Source organism: Tursiops truncatus, chromosome 21 (genome assembly GCF_011762595.2).
Source record: "Tursiops truncatus isolate mTurTru1 chromosome 21, mTurTru1.mat.Y, whole genome shotgun sequence".
In the NCBI taxonomy this organism is placed as follows: domain Eukaryota; kingdom Metazoa; phylum Chordata; class Mammalia; order Artiodactyla; family Delphinidae; genus Tursiops; species Tursiops truncatus.
Genome location: NC_047054.1, coordinates 13,459,596 through 13,480,875, shown reverse-complemented (window position 1 = coordinate 13,480,875; position 21,280 = coordinate 13,459,596). Strand labels below are relative to the sequence as shown.

At 40.8% G+C, this 21,280-nt stretch overlaps 1 protein-coding gene across 15 annotated transcripts in view; it reads right to left on the bottom strand.

The window, feature by feature from the left end:
* The window catches only part of SNX25 (sorting nexin 25), a 108,506-nt gene that overhangs the window by 17,747 nt on the left and 69,479 nt on the right, over positions 1–21,280 (bottom strand). For 9 of the 15 annotated variants that reach the window (XR_012328884.1, XR_004524319.2, XR_002173543.3 and 6 more), the window contains 6 exons: positions 14,069–14,250; positions 11,011–11,142; positions 8,493–8,765; positions 5,390–5,554; positions 2,202–2,333; positions 763–879 (listed from right to left, as the gene is read on the bottom strand). Coding sequence is in view for 10 of the 15 variants with exons in the window: in XM_019921387.3 (XP_019776946.2) it covers positions 763–879; positions 2,202–2,333; positions 5,390–5,554; positions 8,493–8,765; positions 11,011–11,142; positions 14,069–14,250 (1,001 nt within the window). In the remaining 5 variants the exon portion in view is untranslated. The remainder of the gene's footprint in view (positions 1–762; positions 880–2,201; positions 2,334–5,389; positions 5,555–8,492; positions 8,766–11,010; positions 11,143–14,068; positions 14,251–21,280) is intronic. The other 6 variants (XM_019921383.3, XM_019921381.3, XM_019921388.3 and 3 more) reach the window with 4 other exon arrangements.

The following is a 21,280-nucleotide window of genomic DNA, read 5'->3' as shown; positions in this document are numbered from 1 at the left end:
CTTACACACACACCCTGTCATAATTCAGAATAGCCACCATTGCTCTTCATGTAAATGGATGAGAGAAGAAACAAAAAGGAAATACATTGAATCTAAGCTTGAATTAGTGTCATGAACCGAAATTAGAGACGAAGAATCAACAGAAAGGCAAGAGAAGGAGACAGCGAACTTGCCTAGCACCGGCTGAGCCCCACCAGGTAGGATCACCGTGCCCCTGTGAGGACGGGGGGTGGAGGCGAGCACACAGCTCACGGCGGCTCAGCCCTCTCAGAGCTCCAGGGAGGCTGGCACGAGGCAAACACATCCTCCACAGGTTCGCACACGGGGCTGCTTCGTGAACTCTCGGCAGTCAGGTGACCCCTCTGGGTCCATTTCCGTTATCTTTTCGGGAACCAAGGTTGCGGCAAGCCCCTGAGCGATAGCTGATCACCAGGGCAAAGGGCCTCGTGAGGGTTTTTCCTCCTCTCCTCCCTCCCTCAGTATTTGCCTTTGGAAGATAGTTATAATAAACTGTGAAATGTCAGAGGCAGCTCTACGCAAAGGTGAGAAGGTGACAGAATGTGTGTTCTCTGCCCTCCAACGGCCTCCTGTTACCTTTTGACATCACATCCCCTGAGCTCCCCCCTTCCTAGATGTCCATCCCAGAGGCAACTCCATCTGCGGTGACCAAGCGTTTGTACACGGTATTCCAGGCTCTGTGCAACCTTCCCTCCCCACTGCCCTCCCCTCCCCTCAAGAAAGGTATCTGGCCCTGCAGCTCACCTGAAAGGGAGGCTCAACAAGCACCAAAGACACACTAAGGGCACTTGGTAAGCTCTCACGCAACATGTGTGCTGTCAGGCTGGCTCCTGGAGAACATGCGTGGTGTTGCTGCCTAAACTAGAAGGGAATTTGAGACTGTGAATTCTAAGCCCTTCCCCCGGTAAGAGCGTCAGGCCACTGAGCTGACGGGAAAAGCAGGGATGAACACATAAGTTGGGCAGGTGGGCCCTTGCAAATCTCAGGAGCTGAGTATTTGACCAACCATTTGAGGCAATGATGGGGCCAAACAGTCACAATGACTTACTCAGGATCTTGTCATTTGTGTGCTATACGGTGGACCGGACTTTCTCTTTTTTTTAAAATTAATTTTATTGGAGGAGAGTTGATTTACAATGTTGTGTTAGTTTCAGATGTACAGCAAAGCTATACATATACATATATTCATTCTTTTTCAGACTGTTTTCCCATATAGATTATCACAGAATATTGAGTAGAGTTCCCTGTGCTATACAGTAGGTCTTTGTTGGTTATGTATCTTACATATAGTAGTGTGTGTGTGTTCATCCCAAACTCCTATTTTATCTCTGCCCCATCGCCATGTTTCCCCTTCGGTAACCATAAGTTTCTTTTAGAAATCTGTGAGTCTGTTTCTTTTGTAAATAAGTTAATTTATATCATTTTTAAAAATTAGATTCTACATATGACTGACATCATTATGATATTTGTCTTTCTCTGTCTGACTTACTTCACTTAGTAACATCATCTCTAGGTACTCTGGACCTGACCTTCATCTCCAGGTTTCGACAGTCGGGCAGGTGGGAAGGAAGGAGTTGTCAACACTAACAATGTAAATGCATACAAATATCTTTCCTTTAAATGAAATTATTTTTACAGACAAAAGAAAAGGGATACAGTGTATTCTGAAAACTATTGTCCCATATCCCTCAGAGAATAGCAAAATATTTTCTACTTCAAGGGAAAACATATTCATTATTAAAGATCTGAGAGCTATTGACATTTGAGCCACTGAAGTCAGCAGGACGGATCAATCAGAAACACATTTAAAATTCTTCATCTCCAAATTTCAAGCAGTGCTTTCCATTTTATTTCAACCCTCAGTGGAAAAGTAAATTGGTAATTCAAGGACATTAATTGTTCCTATCTGAAAGTTGCTTATGATTCCAATGAACAAGGACAACTTTCTGTCTGAAGTGGAGGGAGATCAGATCTACACCAGGCAACCCAGTAACAGCTCCCAGTCATGAACCAGAGTGAAAATACGGGGTGAGGAAGGCAAGACCAATGCAGTCTAGAAGAATGAATATAAGTTTTCTATTCCCAACCTTAATTATTTGGAACAAAATCTTGTCTGATAAAGTCAAACTTAAACTTTGGAAATAAATACCTAATAAACTGGGAAGAAAAGCAGACAAACCTACCTCTCCACTGGTGATGGAGGCTTTCCACATACCGAGGTTCTCACACCACCAATCTGTTCTTGCCATGTGCAGCTGAAGTTCTGTGCGTTCTTTCTCTATTAGAATTATTTCCTCCTTCAACTTAGAAACAATCTGCCACAGGAAAAACATCCTGGGAGTCATGAAACCATCTAAAATGCTATGCAATTCAGCAAAGTAGCAGGATACAAAATCAACACACAAAAATCAGCTGTGTTTCTATACACCAGCAATGAACAATTCAAAAAGGAAATTAAGAAAACAATTCCATTTACAATAGCATAAAAATAATAAAATACTTAGGAATGAACTTAAGCAAGGAGGTGAAAGACTTCTATGATGAAAACTACAGAACACTGATGAAAGAAATTAAAGGAGACATAAGTAAATGGAAAGACATCCCATGTTCATGGACTGGAAGACTAAATATTGCTAAGACTCAATGCTACCCTAAGCAATCCACAGTTTCAACACAATCTCTATCAAAATTCCAATTATGTTTTTGCACAAATAGAAAAATCCATCCTAAAATTCATGTGGAATCTCAAGGAAAACTGAATAGCCAAAACAATCTTGAAGAAGAACCACAAAGTTGAAGGACTTACACTTCCTGATTTCAAAATTTACTGCAAAGCTACACTAATCAAAACAGTATGCCATTGGCATAAAGACAGACATGTACCAATGGAATACAATAGACAGCCAAGAAATAAACCTTTGCATATATGATCAAATGATTTTCAACAAGGGTGCCAAGACCATAAGTGGGAAAGGACAGTCTTTTCCACAAATGGTGTTGAGAAAACTGGATCATCACCACATGCAAAACAATGGAGTTGGGCCCTTACATAATACCATATACAAAGGTTAACTCAAAATAGATCAAAGACCTACTCGTAAGGCTAAAACTATTAAATTCTCAGAAGAAAATATGGAGGAGTTTCATGACACGGGATTGGCAATGAGTTCTTGGCTATGACACCAAAGGTACAGGCAACAAGAGAAAATACAGGCCAAATGGACTGCATAAATTTTTAAAACTTTTGTGCAAAGAACACTATCAACACAGTAAAAAGGCAGCTCACAGAATGGGAGAAAATATTTGCAAATCACTTATTTGACAGGGGGCTGATATCCAGAATATATAGAGAACTCCTAAAACTCAACAACAAAAAACAACCTGATTCAAAAATGGGCAACGTACTTGAATAGACATTTCTCCAGAGAAAACAAATAGCCAAAAAGCACATAAAAAGATGCTCAACATTACTAATCATTAGGGAAATGCAAATCAAAACCACAATGAGATACCACCTCACACCCATTAGAACAAATGCTATCAAAAAACAGAAAGTGGGCTTCCCTGGTGGCACAGTGGTTGAGAGTCCGCCTGCCGATGCAGGGGACACGGGTTCATGCCATGGTCCGGGAAGATCCCACATGCTGCGGAGCACGCAGGCTCAGCCTGCGCGTCCAGAGCCTGTGCTCCGCAACGGGAGAGGCCGCAACAGTGAGAGGCCCGCATACCACAAAAAAAAAAAAAACAAAAAAACCCCCAGAAAGTAACAAGTGCCAGTAAGGATACTGAGAAACTGGAACCCTTATGTGCTGCTGGTGAGAAGGTAAAACGGTGCAGTCACTATGGAAAACAATACAGAGATTCCTAAACAATTAAAACAGAACTACCATATGACCCAGCAATACCCCAAAGAAGTGAAAGCAGGGTCTTGAGATATTTGTACATCCATGTTCAAGGCAGCATTTCTTACCATAGCCAAAATGTGGAAGCAAACCAAGTGTCCATCAATGGATAAATGAATAAACAAAATGTTGTATATACATGCAATTGAATATTAGCCTTAAAAAGGAATGAAATTCTGACACATGCTACCATATGGATGAATCTTGAGTACGTTATGCTAAGGGAAACAAACCAGTCACAAAAGGACAAACACTGAATGATTCTACTCACAGGAGGTACTTAGAGTAGTTAAATTCATAAGAGGCAAAGGGAGAATGGTGGTTGCCAGGGACTGGGGGTAAGGGATGGGGAATTACTGTTTACTGGGTATAGAGTTTCAGTTTTGCAAGATGAAAAGGAATTCGGGAGATGGATGGTGCTGGTTATATAACAATGTGAACATACTTAATGCCAGTGAACTGTACACAAGGTAAATTTTATGTTATGTATACTTGGCTACAATTTTAAAAAATAAATAATTTTTAAAAAATTCTGTGCTCACCGTCTCCTTGGATCTCTTTTAATGAGAAAACCCATAAGGTTATGCAACTCTGTAGTTTGAGGACAGCAGCTTTGCCTCAACTTTGCCTCATGGCTGCATGTTCAACTCTCCTAAACATGCAGCCCACAAGGACCCTCCTCAGAAAGCCTGCAGGAAGCACATCCTGCATTTTATCATCAGTAAGGGCTGTAATGTTCAGTTCCACAGTCAGCACATTTGCTCCCCAAGGGCAGGTGTTAGACTCTGTTTCACTGATTCTTCATGGTGACCAGCACAGCCTCCTGCACTTACTCATCACTCAGGCTTCTGAACGCACATTCGAAAAGGGCCAGAGGAGATCACTTTGGGGAAGCAAGGAGTGCCAGCCATTCCTCCCTACATTAGGGAAGCCTCCTTTTTCCACCAAAGAGGCATGAACACAAAGCAGAAAGCCACACCACCCCTTGGGTGTGAGGAATACCACAGTGAGATGCTGTTTACATTTTTTAAACTTTCAAATTCTGTTGGTTTCTAGCGAAACAATGTATTTCTTGCATAATTCTGTGAGGTGCTCTAAGTTGTACTTGCAGTGTTCAAAAGAAAAAAAATTAAGACTGTCCTTGCAGAGTTAACTCACTTCCAGAAACAACTGTGGCACAAGGGGAAGCTCAGCCCCTTCCCCAAAGGCACTGTAGGCAAGTCGGACAAAAGACACAGAGTTACAGCTGAGGATGGGAAAGAACCCCAAATCATAATAGATAAAAGACAAATGCTTTGCTAATTCTATACTAGAAGCAAAAACAAAAACAAAAAACAAAAAAAAGCCAATGGATCTTAGAGTTGAAATTCTTTTTAAAGAAACACTTCTCAACATAAACTGAAAACTACTATTTATCAAATTAGAAAAATGGAAACTTTTAAAGACAACCTTGAAAGCAGAAGAGTTACCTTCTTGTCAGGTTTTGGTGCATTTTGAATAGAATTTAGAGCTTGCCTCTTATAGTCAAGTTTCTCATTTAGTTCTCGTAGTTTGTTTACAGCAAAACTGGTTTGTTCATTAATCCGACTGGTGCCGTCATCCACAGATTCCTCACCAGCCTCACCTCCCGGGTTCTGGGGGAAAACGTCACATGAACCACCATATCTTATAGTGGTGGAATATTCCCTAAGTATTACCTATAGTATAGGTTCTAGATCATTACAATACACTGCTCCAAAGCACTGGATTCCACTACGAATCCATGGTAGAAAGCCTAGAAGTAGACTGTTTTTTCTCAGCTAAGTGAAAAAACAAAGGACCAGTATTTAGAATCAAAGTAACTGGTATTTGGAATTGCAGTGAAAAAAAAGAAACATTTAATAGCCTAGCGAAAGGCCACACCACTATTTCCCAATTGGTATACCCAAGGGAACCTGCACAGAACAAGGAAGGCAACTGAGTTATCTTCCCAGCTCAACCCAAATGTTCTGTGCCTAAATTTTGACAAAAAAACACTAAGACCTGGCTTCCTTTTGGGCTCCTAAGAATATTATGAAAAATTCACGCGTGTCCCTTTAAAATAGAATTTCCGGGCTTCCCTGGTGGCCCAGTGGTTGAGAATCTGCCTGTCAATGCAAGGGACACGGATTCGAGCCCTGGTCCGGGAAGATCCCACATGCCCCGGAGCAAATAAGCCCGTGCGCTACTGAGCCTGCGCTCTAGAGCCCACGAGCCACAACTACTGAGCCCATGCACTGCATCTACTGATGCCCCCGTGCTCTAGGGCCTGTGCTCCGCAACAAGAGAAGCCACCGCACCGCAACGAAGAGTAGCCCCCACTTGCCGCAACTAGAGAAAGCCCGCGCACAGCAATGAAGACCCAACACAGCCAAAAATAATAAATAAATAAAAATAAATAAATTAAAAAAAGATGTGCGTGTCTTAATCTTCAGAACCTACGAATACATTAAAATAGAATTCACAAATTCCCACTAGTGAAAGTATTTTCAGTATACACTTTACTCAGTCCTTATTTTTACTAATCAACAGGTAGATTATTTTACAAGTAAAATGGTTAGCATTGAAAGTGACTTAAGATTCATAAAGGACCACAGAGTTTGGAAAAACCTGAACAGATTACCAGCAAATAGCATATTAGTCATTAGATTCATGAGCAGCAACAGCATGGAAAGAACTGCTGAGAACTGTCTTCTGGTTCATTTACTCCTTAACTTCCTTCCAGATTTTTTTCGTCTGATTTTTATTAATTGTAACAAACAGTAAAAGAAATTTTTCAAAGAAAAATAAAGTATTAATAATCCCAGAACACCAAGCATTTTTGTATATTCTTTCTAATCCTTGTCCATGAGTATATATATTATGACATCGTCCTACTCCTTGTATACATTCAAGAGGGTATTCTGCCTTTTTCGCATAATATACAAGGCTGTATATTTGAGGGTATTGTAGTCTTCCAAGTTATAACTGCTATGGCTGCATAGTATTCTATGAATTGATAATATACTGAGGCATACCCCTATTGCTATGGGTTGATTCTGCTTTTTTGCCTTCCCAAAACCTAAAATAAACTCCACTGTGCATAAACTTTTTTTTTCCTACATTTTAGTTCTTTTCATAGGATAAATTTCTAGAAGTGGGACTACTGCAACAAAGAGTAGGAGCTTTCAAAAGATCAGTGATACACACCACCCTGCTCTGAATGCTGGGTGAAGATGCACATTTTTTCACGTTTGTTTACTATTTATTACCTTTCATATTAACTGTCAGTTCAAGTCCTTATTCAGTTTATCTGTTGGGTATTGATTTGGACAAACTTTTCACAACATTTGAATATTAACCATTTTAATTTCTGAGGTAGAGAGATTGGTTTGTTTTAGCTGGGCTATCCTAAAAATAAAATGCAAGGAGTAACGAGTTTTGGACCAATTAGTTCAGTGGTTTTATACACTGAAAATGTAAAGAACCAAGTAACAAAACTTTTTTTCAAAAGTCTGAATGAATGAATTTACCAACAGTTCAGAGACATCTGCTTCTAATACCATCATGAACAAGTACCTGATTCCTCAGGGCTTGAGATACAGTGAACTGGACAGAAAGAAAGAATCCAAGATAAATTACAATCTTTCTATATAAGGTGATTCTAAAACACTTTTCCTTTGTACCTTCAAAACCTTCAAACTCATATAGGTCATTAGTAGTAAAGGGAGACGGCAACTGGGGCTATCCAAAATGACCCAGGACACTATAAGAAAATCAGACTTCAGGTATGGCTGGACAAGGTTTCTTTCAAAACATCTTAATTTCATCTGATTTTTTTTAAACTCCAAAATATTTCCTGCAGACTCCTCCTGCATCCTCTACCTCTCCTCATTTCTTCCCCGTCCTTTTTGTCTGTTCTCCAGCGGGACTGTTGTGCTAATGATTCTCTTACTTGGTCACAAATGTCCCACCCCACAGATTTTCTGCCCTCACTTTTCAGGAGTCAAACCCAGCTGTGTCTCAGGCAGACAGAGCAGGGGGCGGTCTCTGACTCAGCAGCGGCTGGTGGTACCCAGCTGATCAGAAGGACAAAGACAGAAGTGAGGACGAGAAGCAACAAGGAAATTCAACTTAAAGTTCCACTTAAAGTGCTGTATGCTAAGATGCAGAGAATGGACTTGAGGACACGGGGAGGGGAAAGGGTACGCTGCGACAAAGTGAGAGAATGGCAAGGACATGTATACACTACCAAACGTAAAACAGACAGCTAGTGGGAAGCAGCCGCATAGCACAGCTCGGTGCTTTGTGACCACCTAGACGGGTGGGAGGGAGACGCAAGAGGGAGGGGATATGGGGATATATGTATATGTATAGCTGATTCACTTTGTTGTACAGCAGAAACTAACACAACATTGTAAAGCAATTATACTCCAATAAAGATGTTTAAAAAAAAAGTGCTGTATGCCAAAAGATAAAGGTGCACACCAAATCTGGCTCACAAAGTCTGCACCCACATAATCATATTCAAAGCTTATCCACTCAAAAGGGAGCAGAAAGTTAAACATGACTCACCATTTCATCCTTGTTGGAAATCAACTGGGAGACATGCTTTTCTTCCTCTTTTATCATCAATTTCTCATACAGATCACTGACAATAAATGAAGGGTAATACCTATCCTTCAGCATCTCATAAACGTCTCCCTGGATTTTGCAGAACACTTCGATTCCTTTATTTCCTACAAGACACTGCTGGATTTCTTTGTAAAGTGATTTTTCCACAGATATTTCTTTGCTCTCCACGAAGAAATTCTGGTAAATTTCACCAACTAATTGTGGAATTTCGTTCTGAAAAGACAGGAAGATGAAGAAAGTAATACCATCTCTGAGAAAAACTATTTTCTTCTGAATTATCTGCATTTTAAAGGTGGAAGGGAGACATGTAGAAGGTAGGATGAGTGTGCAAAGGCTTTTGTGGGCACATTCAGGGCCAAGGGGTGAGTGTCAGACCCTGAAAAAACAACTGGTTCCTTAAAAGGAACACTTGACGTTGAACAGTTAACAAATGTAATTTCTTTTTAATGCTGGAAGGAAAAAAATAAGAATGAGAACAGTTCTCTTCTTGCAGTGGATTCCTTCTCATAAATCTCAGTTCCACAGGAATACAATTGATCAGCTAAATTCAGTATGACTTTTTCATCCAGTAAAAATAATTAGAAATGCCAACTTCTCACTCCAGAAGAAAGTCAATATAATAATTGTATAATTAGGGCTTCCCTGGTGGCGCAGTGGTTGAGAGTCCGCCTGCCGACGCAGGGGACGCGGGTTCGTGCCCTGGTCCGGGAAGATCCCACATGCTGTGGAGCGGCTGGGCCCGTGAGCCATGGCCGCTGAGCCTGCGCGTCCAGAGCCTGTGCTCCGCAACGGGAGAGGCCACAACAGTCAGAGGCCCGCGTACCACAAAAATAATAATTGTATAATTAAAGAAAGCAAGAGAAATATTCTTCAGAATGATGACTTACTACATTGTAATCAAGCTTGTATTACACAGCTTGGTCTTAAGGTCTCCGCCTAAGTGTACTAAGCCTAATTCGGAAGTGCAAACATCTCATTAACATAACCTTTACATTGCCACTATGGACAACTTATTAACTCTAGAAATGTTATGAAAAGTCTTCGACGGTAGCAAAAAATGAAGACAAACGACTTAACGGATATTATGAATACAACAAACAATCCGGAAGTTTTACATCCAAATCAGTGTTGTTAGGTCAAAATACAGCTATTAGAGGAAGCTATATCCTCTTATTGCATTGACATTTTTCAACTTGTTTTCAGTAGTTTAGGACAATTTTTTAGATTGCTCTTTTCAATATTCCTCTGAGAGCAGCCAAAAGTCAAGCTTGTAGTCAAGTCTGGTAAATAAAATATGTAATAAAGTTGGCAAATATAATATTGAGTAAAATGAGGTAATTTGTGGCTTATAAATGAACAATGAAAGACATTCCTAAGAAGATTTAAAAATACTATGAGACTGGATTTAGTTTCTTAACCAAAGTAGTCTGTAATTTATGATGTATTTTAAGTTGGTATTCAGCCCTAGCAACATTCATATGAAGTGCAAATGAGTAATTTAATGTACACAGTGCTGTTTATGCTTACTTTAATAAGCCTCTCAAGAGTGGCATGGACATACATACACTACCAAATGTAAAATAGCTAGCTAGTGGGAAGCAGCCACATAGCACAGGGAGATCAGCTCGGTGCTTTGTGACCACCTAGAGGGGTGGGATAGGGAGGGTGGGAGAGAGACGCAAGAGGGAGGAGATATGGGGATATATATATACATATATACCTGATTCACTTTGTTTTAAAGCAGAAACTAACACACCGTTGTAAAGCAATTACACTCTAATAAAAATGTTAAAAATAAATAAGCCTCTAAAAATGCATGTATTATATATGTTGTACATATTGTTATGTTTTTAGACATATATATATATATATATATACACACACACACACACACATATATTTCACACTCTTCAATTTAACTCTTAAATATATGTCGAGAACTTGCCAAGTGCAAAACACAATGCTTATTGTTGGGCTTTGTGCTGTAATAGGCATCTGTGACCAAAAATTATTTTTTGTCTTGCTTAACACAATCATATTTTAAATTAAAGGAGGACAGTTGTGTAAAATGTGCACATTATGATATTAAAAATAACAAGGTTATGAGATTGAAGTATAGGTGATAAGACCAAATTTATTGTAACAGCCATGTGGGTAATAAGTATATGCCTTTTTTATAATGGGTTAAAAAATAACTACCTGAAACTAAATTCAATAATTGGGAATATTTGTAAATCTTTTTTCCTTGACTACACATTCAAAAGCACTTTTTGTAAAAATGAAATCTAATTCTATTTACCATTATGGGCTAGAACATAATGCCGATGATATATTTGGTTTAAAGTATTCTTTTAATGTATCTTATCTTACAGCTTGATTAAGAAACACAGACATACTGCCTAACATACAAGTTTTCAACAGCTAGTGATTAATATTCCTTTGGGCCTATATATCCTACCTTGTGAGCGTTCTTTAAATATTCCACAGACTCCCAAAAGCTAATCAGAGCTCTCTTGTCCATCCTTTCCATGTACGTTCGAAAGTGCTCTCGGTAGGAAGCATTGGCCAAGATATCTTCGAATTGAAGAATCTATGAAGGAAATTTAAGAGAAAGTTTTTAAAAATCAAATTTTAAATATCAGTTTGCTTTAACTTCCAATGGATTACTTTCTACATTCAGGAAAACATGTCTCATTTTCTAAGTTCATAGTCAATGTAATAGAGTACTTCTCTCACCTTCCTAAATTTTAAATTTAAAAAGTTTACTGAATATTCAAAATGCACATATTCAATAAATACCAATTTTCTATTAATCATTCATTCATTCAGCAAAAGCTTTATTTGGTATCTACTCTGTATCAGGCACATTTCTAGGAAATGAAACAGACAAAAATCCCTGCCTTATGGGATGTATTGCTAAAAGCAATCGTGCCAATAATAGAAAAAGTGAAGAGAAATATATAAAAGACCAGGAAGCTGGAGCCTAATAATTTGGCATTTTTGCTTTCCATCCTATTTTCATATAGCTGAGGAAATCTACAAATGATTTCATACCTTGTCTTTTTGTTTATAATATCACATTCGTTTAAAAAAATCTTTTGTATGCATTTTAATTGGCCCATAAAACTATTGTAGAGATGTATCACAATTACTCCTTTGTTTACTATTTTGAATGCTTACAGAAAAGAAAAACCACTATCTGAAGACACAGTGAGATCAATCTTGAGTATGGACAGCAGATGAGCTTCATCATAATTCATGACTCAACTAGGAGAAATGCCTCAAATTAATTTAGAAGGAGTTTAACTCCTATATCCTTAGTTATTAATTAGTAATAAAAATGATGTCTATGAATACTGCAACGAAAAGAAAACTTACATTTAAGATTTTTAAAATTAATATTGTGGCAATTGGAAAATTTTCAGAAATGTTACCAGTTAAGATCTTTCTAAAATCAAGTGCATATGATCAATGCATGTTCAACTCTTTCTGCCACTGACAGTAAGTCCTCAATCTGTTCTGTGGACAGAAAGGGGCAGGCATTTTTCTAATAACTTTTGATAACTAAGTAATCAAAAGTGATCCCTTGCTACAGACCATTAATATTTAGGATTTAGTTTACTAACTTTGGGAGACCGTAGCATGTATCCTCACTTTATGTACACCTACCAGCGAAGCATTTTTCGGTACAAATCCTAACTGTACAGGCTCCAAAGAAATCTGAAGGCTCCCATGTCGACTCTGGCTGGGAATGACAGATCACTCAGACAGCAATCCATTTTTAACATGGGGAGGAGCTGAGCAGGAAAGACTCTCAACAATTCTAAGGAAGTTTTCCCAGTATAATTTCATGGATTGAAATGAATTTCAAGTTAGATACAAATCCACATATTTGCAAAATCAAGTCCAAAACATCTTCTAAATTAGCCACTTTTAGATTCTTTTATTGTGTCTTATGAACACTCTTATGTTTAGTTCTAAAAGTGCAAATATATGCAAATAAATGACAGCAAATATAACTCAAGTCTAACTGAACATCTGATATATCTCATATCTTAGCTGGTGAACTAACCAAGTTCTCTACTCCATTTGTTTTCTGTTTTCTCTTGAAGCCTGCATAAGCCTTTCACTGATTCACACCTACACTAATGGTGTGGGTCTGTGCGACCAGGATAAGGAGACTGCACACTTCTGGGTCAAATGTGTTAACGTGAGATGAACTCAATCTCATTGTGTTAATGTAAGATGAACTAATCTCAGTAATTCTGAGCCTGTTGTGTGGAAGTGGAAAGAAAAGACTGGGTAGGTCCACGTTGACACTACTGCTAAATATATGATTAAAAAATATATATATCTAGAGAGAGAGAGACAATGTAATACCAATTAACATTTACTAAGGGCTTCCATATAGCAAACACTGTGCTCTTGCATTAATTTCCTTCTGTTGGATCAGCACGTTTCCTTCTGTCCTAAGACTTCTGGTAAATTCTGGGAGGGCTGATGCCACAATCAATAACCTCTGGGCAGAAGACAAAAAATTGTCCTGGTGGATGTCACATATGCCGAAGGCCATGAAGTATTTCAGGCTGGAAGGTAGCCTATGAAGGCAGATTGTTCTTTATTCCCCTCAGGGATTTTTATTTACTCCTTTTTCACTATCTCCCAAACCCACTGGATCTGGTTTCATGATGCATACTCTATTAACTTAGTTTTATGTTTTGTGTGTATTACCCCTTGACCAGCAGGTTAATTTTTCTCTAGGAAATATACCCCCTAAGCACTCAAAAGGACCACAAGGCCTAGAAGAGTAAGTAAATGTGCTCTTAATACCCCCAACATGTTACCAAGAGGGACCCAGGCCCAAGATTCTCTAGCTGCCGAATACCTACGATACACTCACGAGACTATCTACGGCGTACTAATGAGAATGTGGAGAATTAGGATCTTGGGACTAATGTTTTATTCCAAAAGGAGAGACCACAGCTGGGTTCCTCTTACATTTATAACATCACTAAACATACCCCTGAATAATTACTGCCAGTAATAACAAATGTTTATTAAGTGCTCATTATACACCAAGTACCATACTTACCATTTTATGTGCATTATTTAATTTAATGATTATCATGCCCTGTAGGGTATGTACAGTTAACCCTACTTTATAAATAGAGTACAGAGAGGCTAACTAACTTGCCCAAAGTCAATCCCCAGCAGACCTGGGATTAAAAGCCAGGCTTTCTGACTCTGTAGCACAGCTTCTTAACTATAATAAAATATTTACTCTCTTTAAGAAATTACCTGATTTGTATTCAGGCCAAAAAATTTAGCAAACTAAAAACAGTATGGAAGTCAAGAAGGAAAGATAGACTGAGAGCCCTACAAGAACAAGAGGTGAGTCTATGTTCTGGAATATATGTCTTAGGTTAAAAACCAAGAAGTGAAAAGATTGTCTATGTGATTAAAGCCGTGTTCGTAACAAATATGAAATGGCAAAACAAGAAACTACAAAGTTCCACCTTCTGGCTTTGAGGCCCTTCCCCCTCATCCAAGGGCCCATCCTCTTGCTGGTCGTAGGCAGGGCCTCCCAGGATTCTGATCCTCTTCTCACACTGCTTCTTTGCCACAGTCAGTTGGTTAATGTACCTTTTCATGTTCCTGGCCCTCAGGAGATCAGCCTTCATGGCAGCAGTCTCTTTACCTTGAATGAGATAGATGGATAGTACACATTCAGAGGACAAGGTACAAAAGAGAGAACACAGCGGCTGTGGGCCAAATTAATGTCTGATGTGGTACATTCTGAGCCGCAGTGGGTACTAAATGACAGCCACTATGGAAAACAATATGAAGGTTCCTCAAAAAATTAAAAATAGAACCACCATATGATCCAGCAATTCCACTCCTGAGTATGTATCCAAAGAAAATGAAAACACTAATTCAAAAATATATATGCACCCCAATGTTCATAGCAGCACTACTTACAATAGCCAAGATACAGAAGCAACCTAAGTGACCATCAACAGATGACTAGATAGAGAAGATGTGATACACATATCTGTTGGGTTGGCCAAAAGGTTTGTTTGTTTCCATGAGATGGCTCTAGTAGCACTTAGTTGTCTTTAACTTCATTTGAAACAATTTCGTTAAATTGTATGCGTCAGCTGTCACATCAGCGTGCATTTAAAAAACGACTTATCAAGATTGGTGAATTTTTATGTAGCCATTTTAATATTGAAAATGGAAGAAAAAAGCAACATTTTTGGCATATTATTCTTTATCATTTCAAGAAAGGTAAAAACACAACTGAAATGCAAAAAACGATTTGTGCAGTATATGGAGAAGATGCTGTGACTGATCGAACGTGTCAAAAGTGGTTTTCGAGGTTTCATGCTGGAGATTTCTTGCTGGAAGATGCTCCACGGGCAGGTAGACCAGCTGAAGTTGATACAATTAAATCGAAACAATAATTGAGAACAGGGCTTCCCGGTGGCGCAGTGGTTGGGAGTCCGCCTGCCGATGCGGGGGACACGGGTTTGTGCCCGGTCCGGGAGGATCCCGCGTGCCGCGGAGTGGCGGGCCCGTGAGCCGTGGCCGCTGGGCCTGCGCGTCCAGAGCCTGTGCTCCGCAACGGGAGAGGCCACAGCAGTGAGAGGCCCGCGTACCAAAAAAAAAAAAAAAAATGAGAACAATCAATTATACCACGCGGGAGATAGCCAACATACTCAAAATATCCAAACCAAGCATTGAAAATCATTCGCACCAGCTTGGTTTTATGTTAATTGCTTTGATGCTTGGGTTCCATGTAAGTTAAGCAAAAAAAACCCTTCTTGACCATATTTCCACATGCGATTCTCTACTGAAACGTAATGAAAACGTTCCGTTTTTAAAACAAATTGTGACAGGCGATGAAAAGTGGATACTGTACAATAATGTGGAACAGAAGAGATTGTGGGGCAAGCGAAATGAACCATCACCAACCACACTAAAGGCCGGTCTTCACCCAGAGAAGATGATGTTGTGTATATGTTGGGATTGGAGTGGAGTTCCTCTATCATGAGCTCCTTCCGGAAAACCAAACAATTAATTCCAACAAGCACTACCCCTGACTAGACCAACTGAAAGTAGCACTCGACAAAAAGCATCCAGAATAAGTCAAGAGAAAACACATAATCTTCCATCAGGATAATGCAAGACTGCATGTTTCTTTGATGACCAGGCAAAAACTGTTACAGTTCGGCTGGGAAGTTCTGATTCATCCGCTGTATTCACCAGACATTGCACCTTCAGATTTCCATTTATTTCAGTCTTTACAAACTTCTCTTAATGGAAAAAATTTCAATTCCCTGGAAGACTGTAAAAGGCACCTGGAACAGTTCTTTGCTCAAAAAGATAAGTTTTGGGAAGGTGGAATTATGAAGTTGCCGGAAAATGGCAGAAGGTAGTAGAACAAAAGGATGAATACACTGTTCAGTAAAGTTCTTGGTGAAAATGAAAAATGTGTCTTTTATTTTTACTTAAAAAACCAAAGGCACTTTTTGACCCACCCAATATATATTATGGAATATTACTCAGCCATGAAAAGAATGAAATGTTGCCATTTGCAATGTGGATCGACCTGGGGGCTATTATATTTAGTGAAATAAGTCAGACAGAAAAAGACAAATATTATATGTTTTCACTTATATGTGGAATCTAAAAAAACTAAAACAAACGAATGAATGTAACAAAACAGACACAGACTCACAGATACAGATAATAAACCAGTGGCTACCAGAGGGAAGGAGTATATGGGGAGGGCCAACACAGGTGAAGGGGATTAAGAGGTACAAACTACCAGGTATAAAATAAATAAGTTACAAGGATATAGCATACAGCACAAGAAATATAGCCAATATTTTATAACAACTTTATATGGGGTATAATCTATAAAAATAGTGAATCACTATGTTATAGGGCTGTCTCTGGACTACCCATCCTGGACACTTCGTATGAATGGAGTCACACACTACGTGGTCTACGGTGACCAGTTTCTTGGACACACTGGGTAGCTCCCTGCTCCAGGCTTTACTATCCATCCTCTCAGCCTGGCCCCTTCATCCCCCAGGAATCTGCCTGGCTCAGTTCCCCGCCCCCTTCAGGTCCCTAGTTCAGGGTTCAGGGAAGACCTCCCTGGCCACTCTCTTTCTACCTGCAACCTCCACCCTAAAACACCAGTCTTCTCCCGTCTTTCCTTCTCTAGCGCAGCGGTCCCCAACCTTTTTGGCTCCAGGGGCGGGTTTCGTGGAAGACAGCTCTTCCGTGGACGGGGGGTGGGGGGGGTGATGGTTCAGGCAGTGATGCGAGCGATGGGGGGCAGCTGATGAAGCTTCCCCACTGGCTCGGTGCTCACCTCTTGCTGGGCAGCCCGGCTCCTGACAGGGGGTTGGGGGACCCCTGCTCTACAGCACAACTGCCATACTGCATATTCGACTTAGTTATCCTGTATGTCCTCATAAAGGTAGCGTTTTGTCTGTTCACACACTGCTGTACCATCAGCACCTACGAGAGCGCCTGGCAACACACGAGGGACTCATAAAATGTGTTGAGTGGATGTATGATCTGTGTCAAATGTTACCGAGAGATCAACACAACATAGCTAACATTTTGCTGAGTGCTTGCTGTGGATCAGGTATTGTGCTCTTTCTAGAACTCTGGCTGTGAAGGAGAGAACCAGGGTGAGTCTCCTCACCTCCCATTCTTCAGCTTACTCTGTTACAGTGTCTAGCCCTCCCCTCCATCAAATCTGCTGTGGCCAAGATCACTAGTGGACCTCCACATCAAATGCAGTAGACAGTTGTCAGCAGAGTCTGGAATAAGACTAGAATTCAGGCTCTGCCACCATGAGCTACATGGTCTTAGCGAGACTTTTTAAAAATTTAATTTAAAAACATTTACAATGGGCTTCCCTGGTAGCACCATGGTTAAGAATCCACCTGCCAAAGCAGGGGACACGGGTTCGAGCCCTGGTCTGGGAAGATCCCACATGCCGCGGAGCAACTAAGCCCGTGCGCCACAACTACTGAGCCTGTGCCCTAGAGCCCGTGAGCCACAACTACTGAAGCTCGTGTGCCACAACTACTGAAGCCCACATGCCTAGGGCCCGTGCTCCACAACAAGAGAAGCCATCACAATGAGAAGCCCGTGCACTGCAACAAAGAGTAGCCCCCGCTCGCCGCAACTAGAGAAAGCCCATGCGCAGCAGCGAAGACCCAACACAGCCAAAAACAAATAAATAAATTTCTTTAAAAAAAAGAAAATAACCTCAAAAACATATACAATGGTTTGTTTTCTTAAGCTGACATTATATAACATAAAAAGCAAAAGACTCACACGAAATTAATTTTTAAAAACGATGAGCGCTGAGCATTTCCTTGTGGACAACTGACTGGCTTTGCATACACACCTGAAGGCAGGGAAGGGCTGGGTTGAGGGAAGGCATTTTTCTTTTCTTTCTTTTTTTTTAAATGGGCAAGAAATGAGCTGGTTTTAATGCTGATGAGCAGGAACCAGTTAAAAGAAAAAAAGGTGACAGATGGGTACCCAGTAGACACCTGAGGAGGCTGGCTTTGGGAAAGGCCACCTCCTCCACTGTGGTAACACGCAAGGCACAGCGATGGATGCAGACACAAGCAAATGGGGAGCTGGAGCAGTTCCCTTCCTGGGTTCTGGTTTCTGGAAGTGGGGAGGGAGGTTATCTGCTCAGGGAGGTGCGTAAAAAGGGGGAGGGGACAGAGGCCTGAGGAAAGTGGGCAAAGTGTGAAAGCCACTGTGGAAAGCGGAAAAGCAAGCTCACTTCAGAAACACGGCGGGATTGTTTCAGGTGGTGTCCAGGGCCGAGGCGACCTCTGGATGGGTATAAACCTTCCTGGGCAGGTCAGAGCACAGCTCTGGAGGTGAGTCAGAACACACATGACTTAGACTGGAACTGGCGACAATAAAAGAGGGTTGGTGTTGTGTTTCTCGGTGCCCCTGGACACGGAGTCTAAGTGAAGTTTTACACACCTAGGGAGACATCCAATTCTCTAGGGTGGTCGTCACTGCCCTCGTGTCACAGAGTCAATCGTGCAGATGCTTACAATAGCGCCTGGGCAGGCTGAACAATCAACTGGAAAAACTCAGGCAAGGACCACAAAACACTGTGTCTTTCAGAGCAGCTTTTTCTGACATTTATCACCAACGGTCACAGGCAGACTTCAAGTCAACAGTCAGCCTTGCTCAAGAGGGTCTGTCAGGTATTACAGGATGTTTTCCATACATGAGCTGAGGAGACATTTTCATTTGACTTCAGTGATGGTTCTCAGCATATCCTATTCTTGGCTGACAGAGAGGCCCTGACCAAAGAACTTAACTCAGCACTCATCTCGAGAGGAAAAAAGCATATTTCAGAGCCCCCTTAGTGGGAAGACAAAAGTAAATGCAGTCTTTCCCCAAATTAGCCTATTGCAAACTAAAACTATTCGTGTGTATACCTAAAGAAATACGTGCTGGGACTAGTGAATTTTTCAGAAAAGTTTTCATTTATTTTTCTACCTCCAAAGCTCATGTTAGTTCCATTATACTTAGATTCTAAGGAGCTTAAACTCCTACAGTTATAATCCACTATTCTGCAGTTTACAGTTATTTTAAATAGATTTAAAGCACATATCCTTGAACTATTTTGCATTGGTTATATTTACTTTAAACATTCTAAACATACATCCTTAAACTCTAAATTTTGTACATAACATTTAAGCTACTTTAAAATTGGGTGACAAAAGTTGCCTTTTATAGAATAAACCTAGACTGCAATTTTAATTTTGGGTTAAAATAGACTAATAAAAAGAAAGATATAGAGAAAGAAACGGACACACATTTAACAACAACCAAATTCTTCTCCTGAGAAGGCTTAAAAATCTTTCTAAAGGGACAAAAACTGAGGCAAATTCCAAAGGGAAGGAAGAAAGAGAATAAACCTTCCCCTAAAACCCAGCTGCAGAGCTGAGAAAACATTCTGGAGTCCTGCCTGAATGTCCCCTGCTCACGTGAATGCATTCTGTTTGTCAAGGGCAAGACAAAGCCATTGTCTGATGACAAAGCTTGTTGCTAACAAATGCTACGGCAACTTGCTGCTTAGACAATTCTGTTTATTTTTGCCTCAGAAAACCAATGCCATGTTCAGGGCTAAATGACTAACAGGGCACTCCAGCAGCGCACGCGACTGCCGTGCAAAAGTCCCAGTAAATCCAGCGATGCAGATGAATACGCTTCTTGGTGACCTGAGAACCCGTCCATCCAAGAAATCTTCACGCCAAGAGAAGCGCAGGCAAGAGGGTGGAAGATGCGCTGCCCAGCTCAAGCGAGACTCCTGCAGCTGTCTCTCTGCAGAGACCTAGGCAATGCTGCACACTGTTAAAAACCGGTTAACCACACGATGTTTAATCCAGCTTAAAAAAGAAGGCCGAGACCACAAACAGTGCCAGGTGACACACTGGGTGACAGTGGCTCTTTGCACGGGTGCCGAGAAGAACACACGAGTGATATAATCTTCTACAACAATTAATTATAAATGTCTACTGTTTTCCTTCCTATAGAGTCTAGATTCTACTGAGGTCAGAGCAAAAGGAAAGGGGGTCATTTGCGGAAAAAGACATTTGGATTAGACCTTAGGCGAACCCTATAAGGATATTTCAGTGGACCCATGAACAACATCACAGAACTGCTTTTTGCTGTAAGCCTTCTGCCCATGACATAGTTCTTCCTCAAGTGAGTAAAGTGACTTGCAGTAAAACAAAAACACCAGGGGACAACTGTTAGATACTATTTCCAATGTGGCAAAGGAGGGTAAAGTAACCTACAGTGCAAACCAAGGGCTCCAGAAGTAGCACAAGTACAACTGGGTTCAAATGGCACCGCTGTAGTTTTCAAGTACTCAAAAGTGTCAACAACAGATTATTTCTTTTCTCACAGTGCGCTATCAAATTCCAAGGCATAGCCTAACTGCAACAGCCTCGGCAGGTTGATTGAGGAATTCCATGGATGACACACGGCAGGATCTCTCAGCCTGGGCACCAGCGACATTCTGGGTGGATAAATCTTTGCTGTGGGGCTGTCCTGTGTATCATGGGATGTTTAGCAGCATCCCTGGCCTCTACCACTAGATGCCAGTAGCATCCCTTTCCCCCTGTGTGACAGCCAAAAATGTCTGCAGACCTTGTCAAATGCCCCTGTCCTCCCACCCCACTGAGAAGTATTAATACAGAGGCACAGCTCCTGTGAGAGTGCAGAAGGCAAGGCTACACTACCCCGACTCCCCAGCATTGGGTTCCGTCCCCCACGATGCACAGGTCTCCTCACACCCCCCCCCACGCAACCAAGGGAAGGGATTAGGGGGTTCCTCGCTAGAAAGCGTCACCGACAGGCTGACAAGTCTTTGAATCTTTCTTGGACATTGAAATACAAGTTTCAATAAACCCCCTTGAGAAGAGGGTTCAAGAAACAGGTATGGATTCACTCAGGGACTAGTCCAGTTTCCAAAGGAGAAACGGTGCTTCCTTCTTACTGTGAAGCTGATGGCAATTCTCAGTAGTTACTGATCATCACAAACTTCTTCAGAGTTATCTGAAAATCACCTCAAAAGCTGCCCAGGAACTAAAACAATATTTACCTTCCTTTTCAACTTGAGGCCGGAATGTTCTCTGTTTTACAAGTGGGAT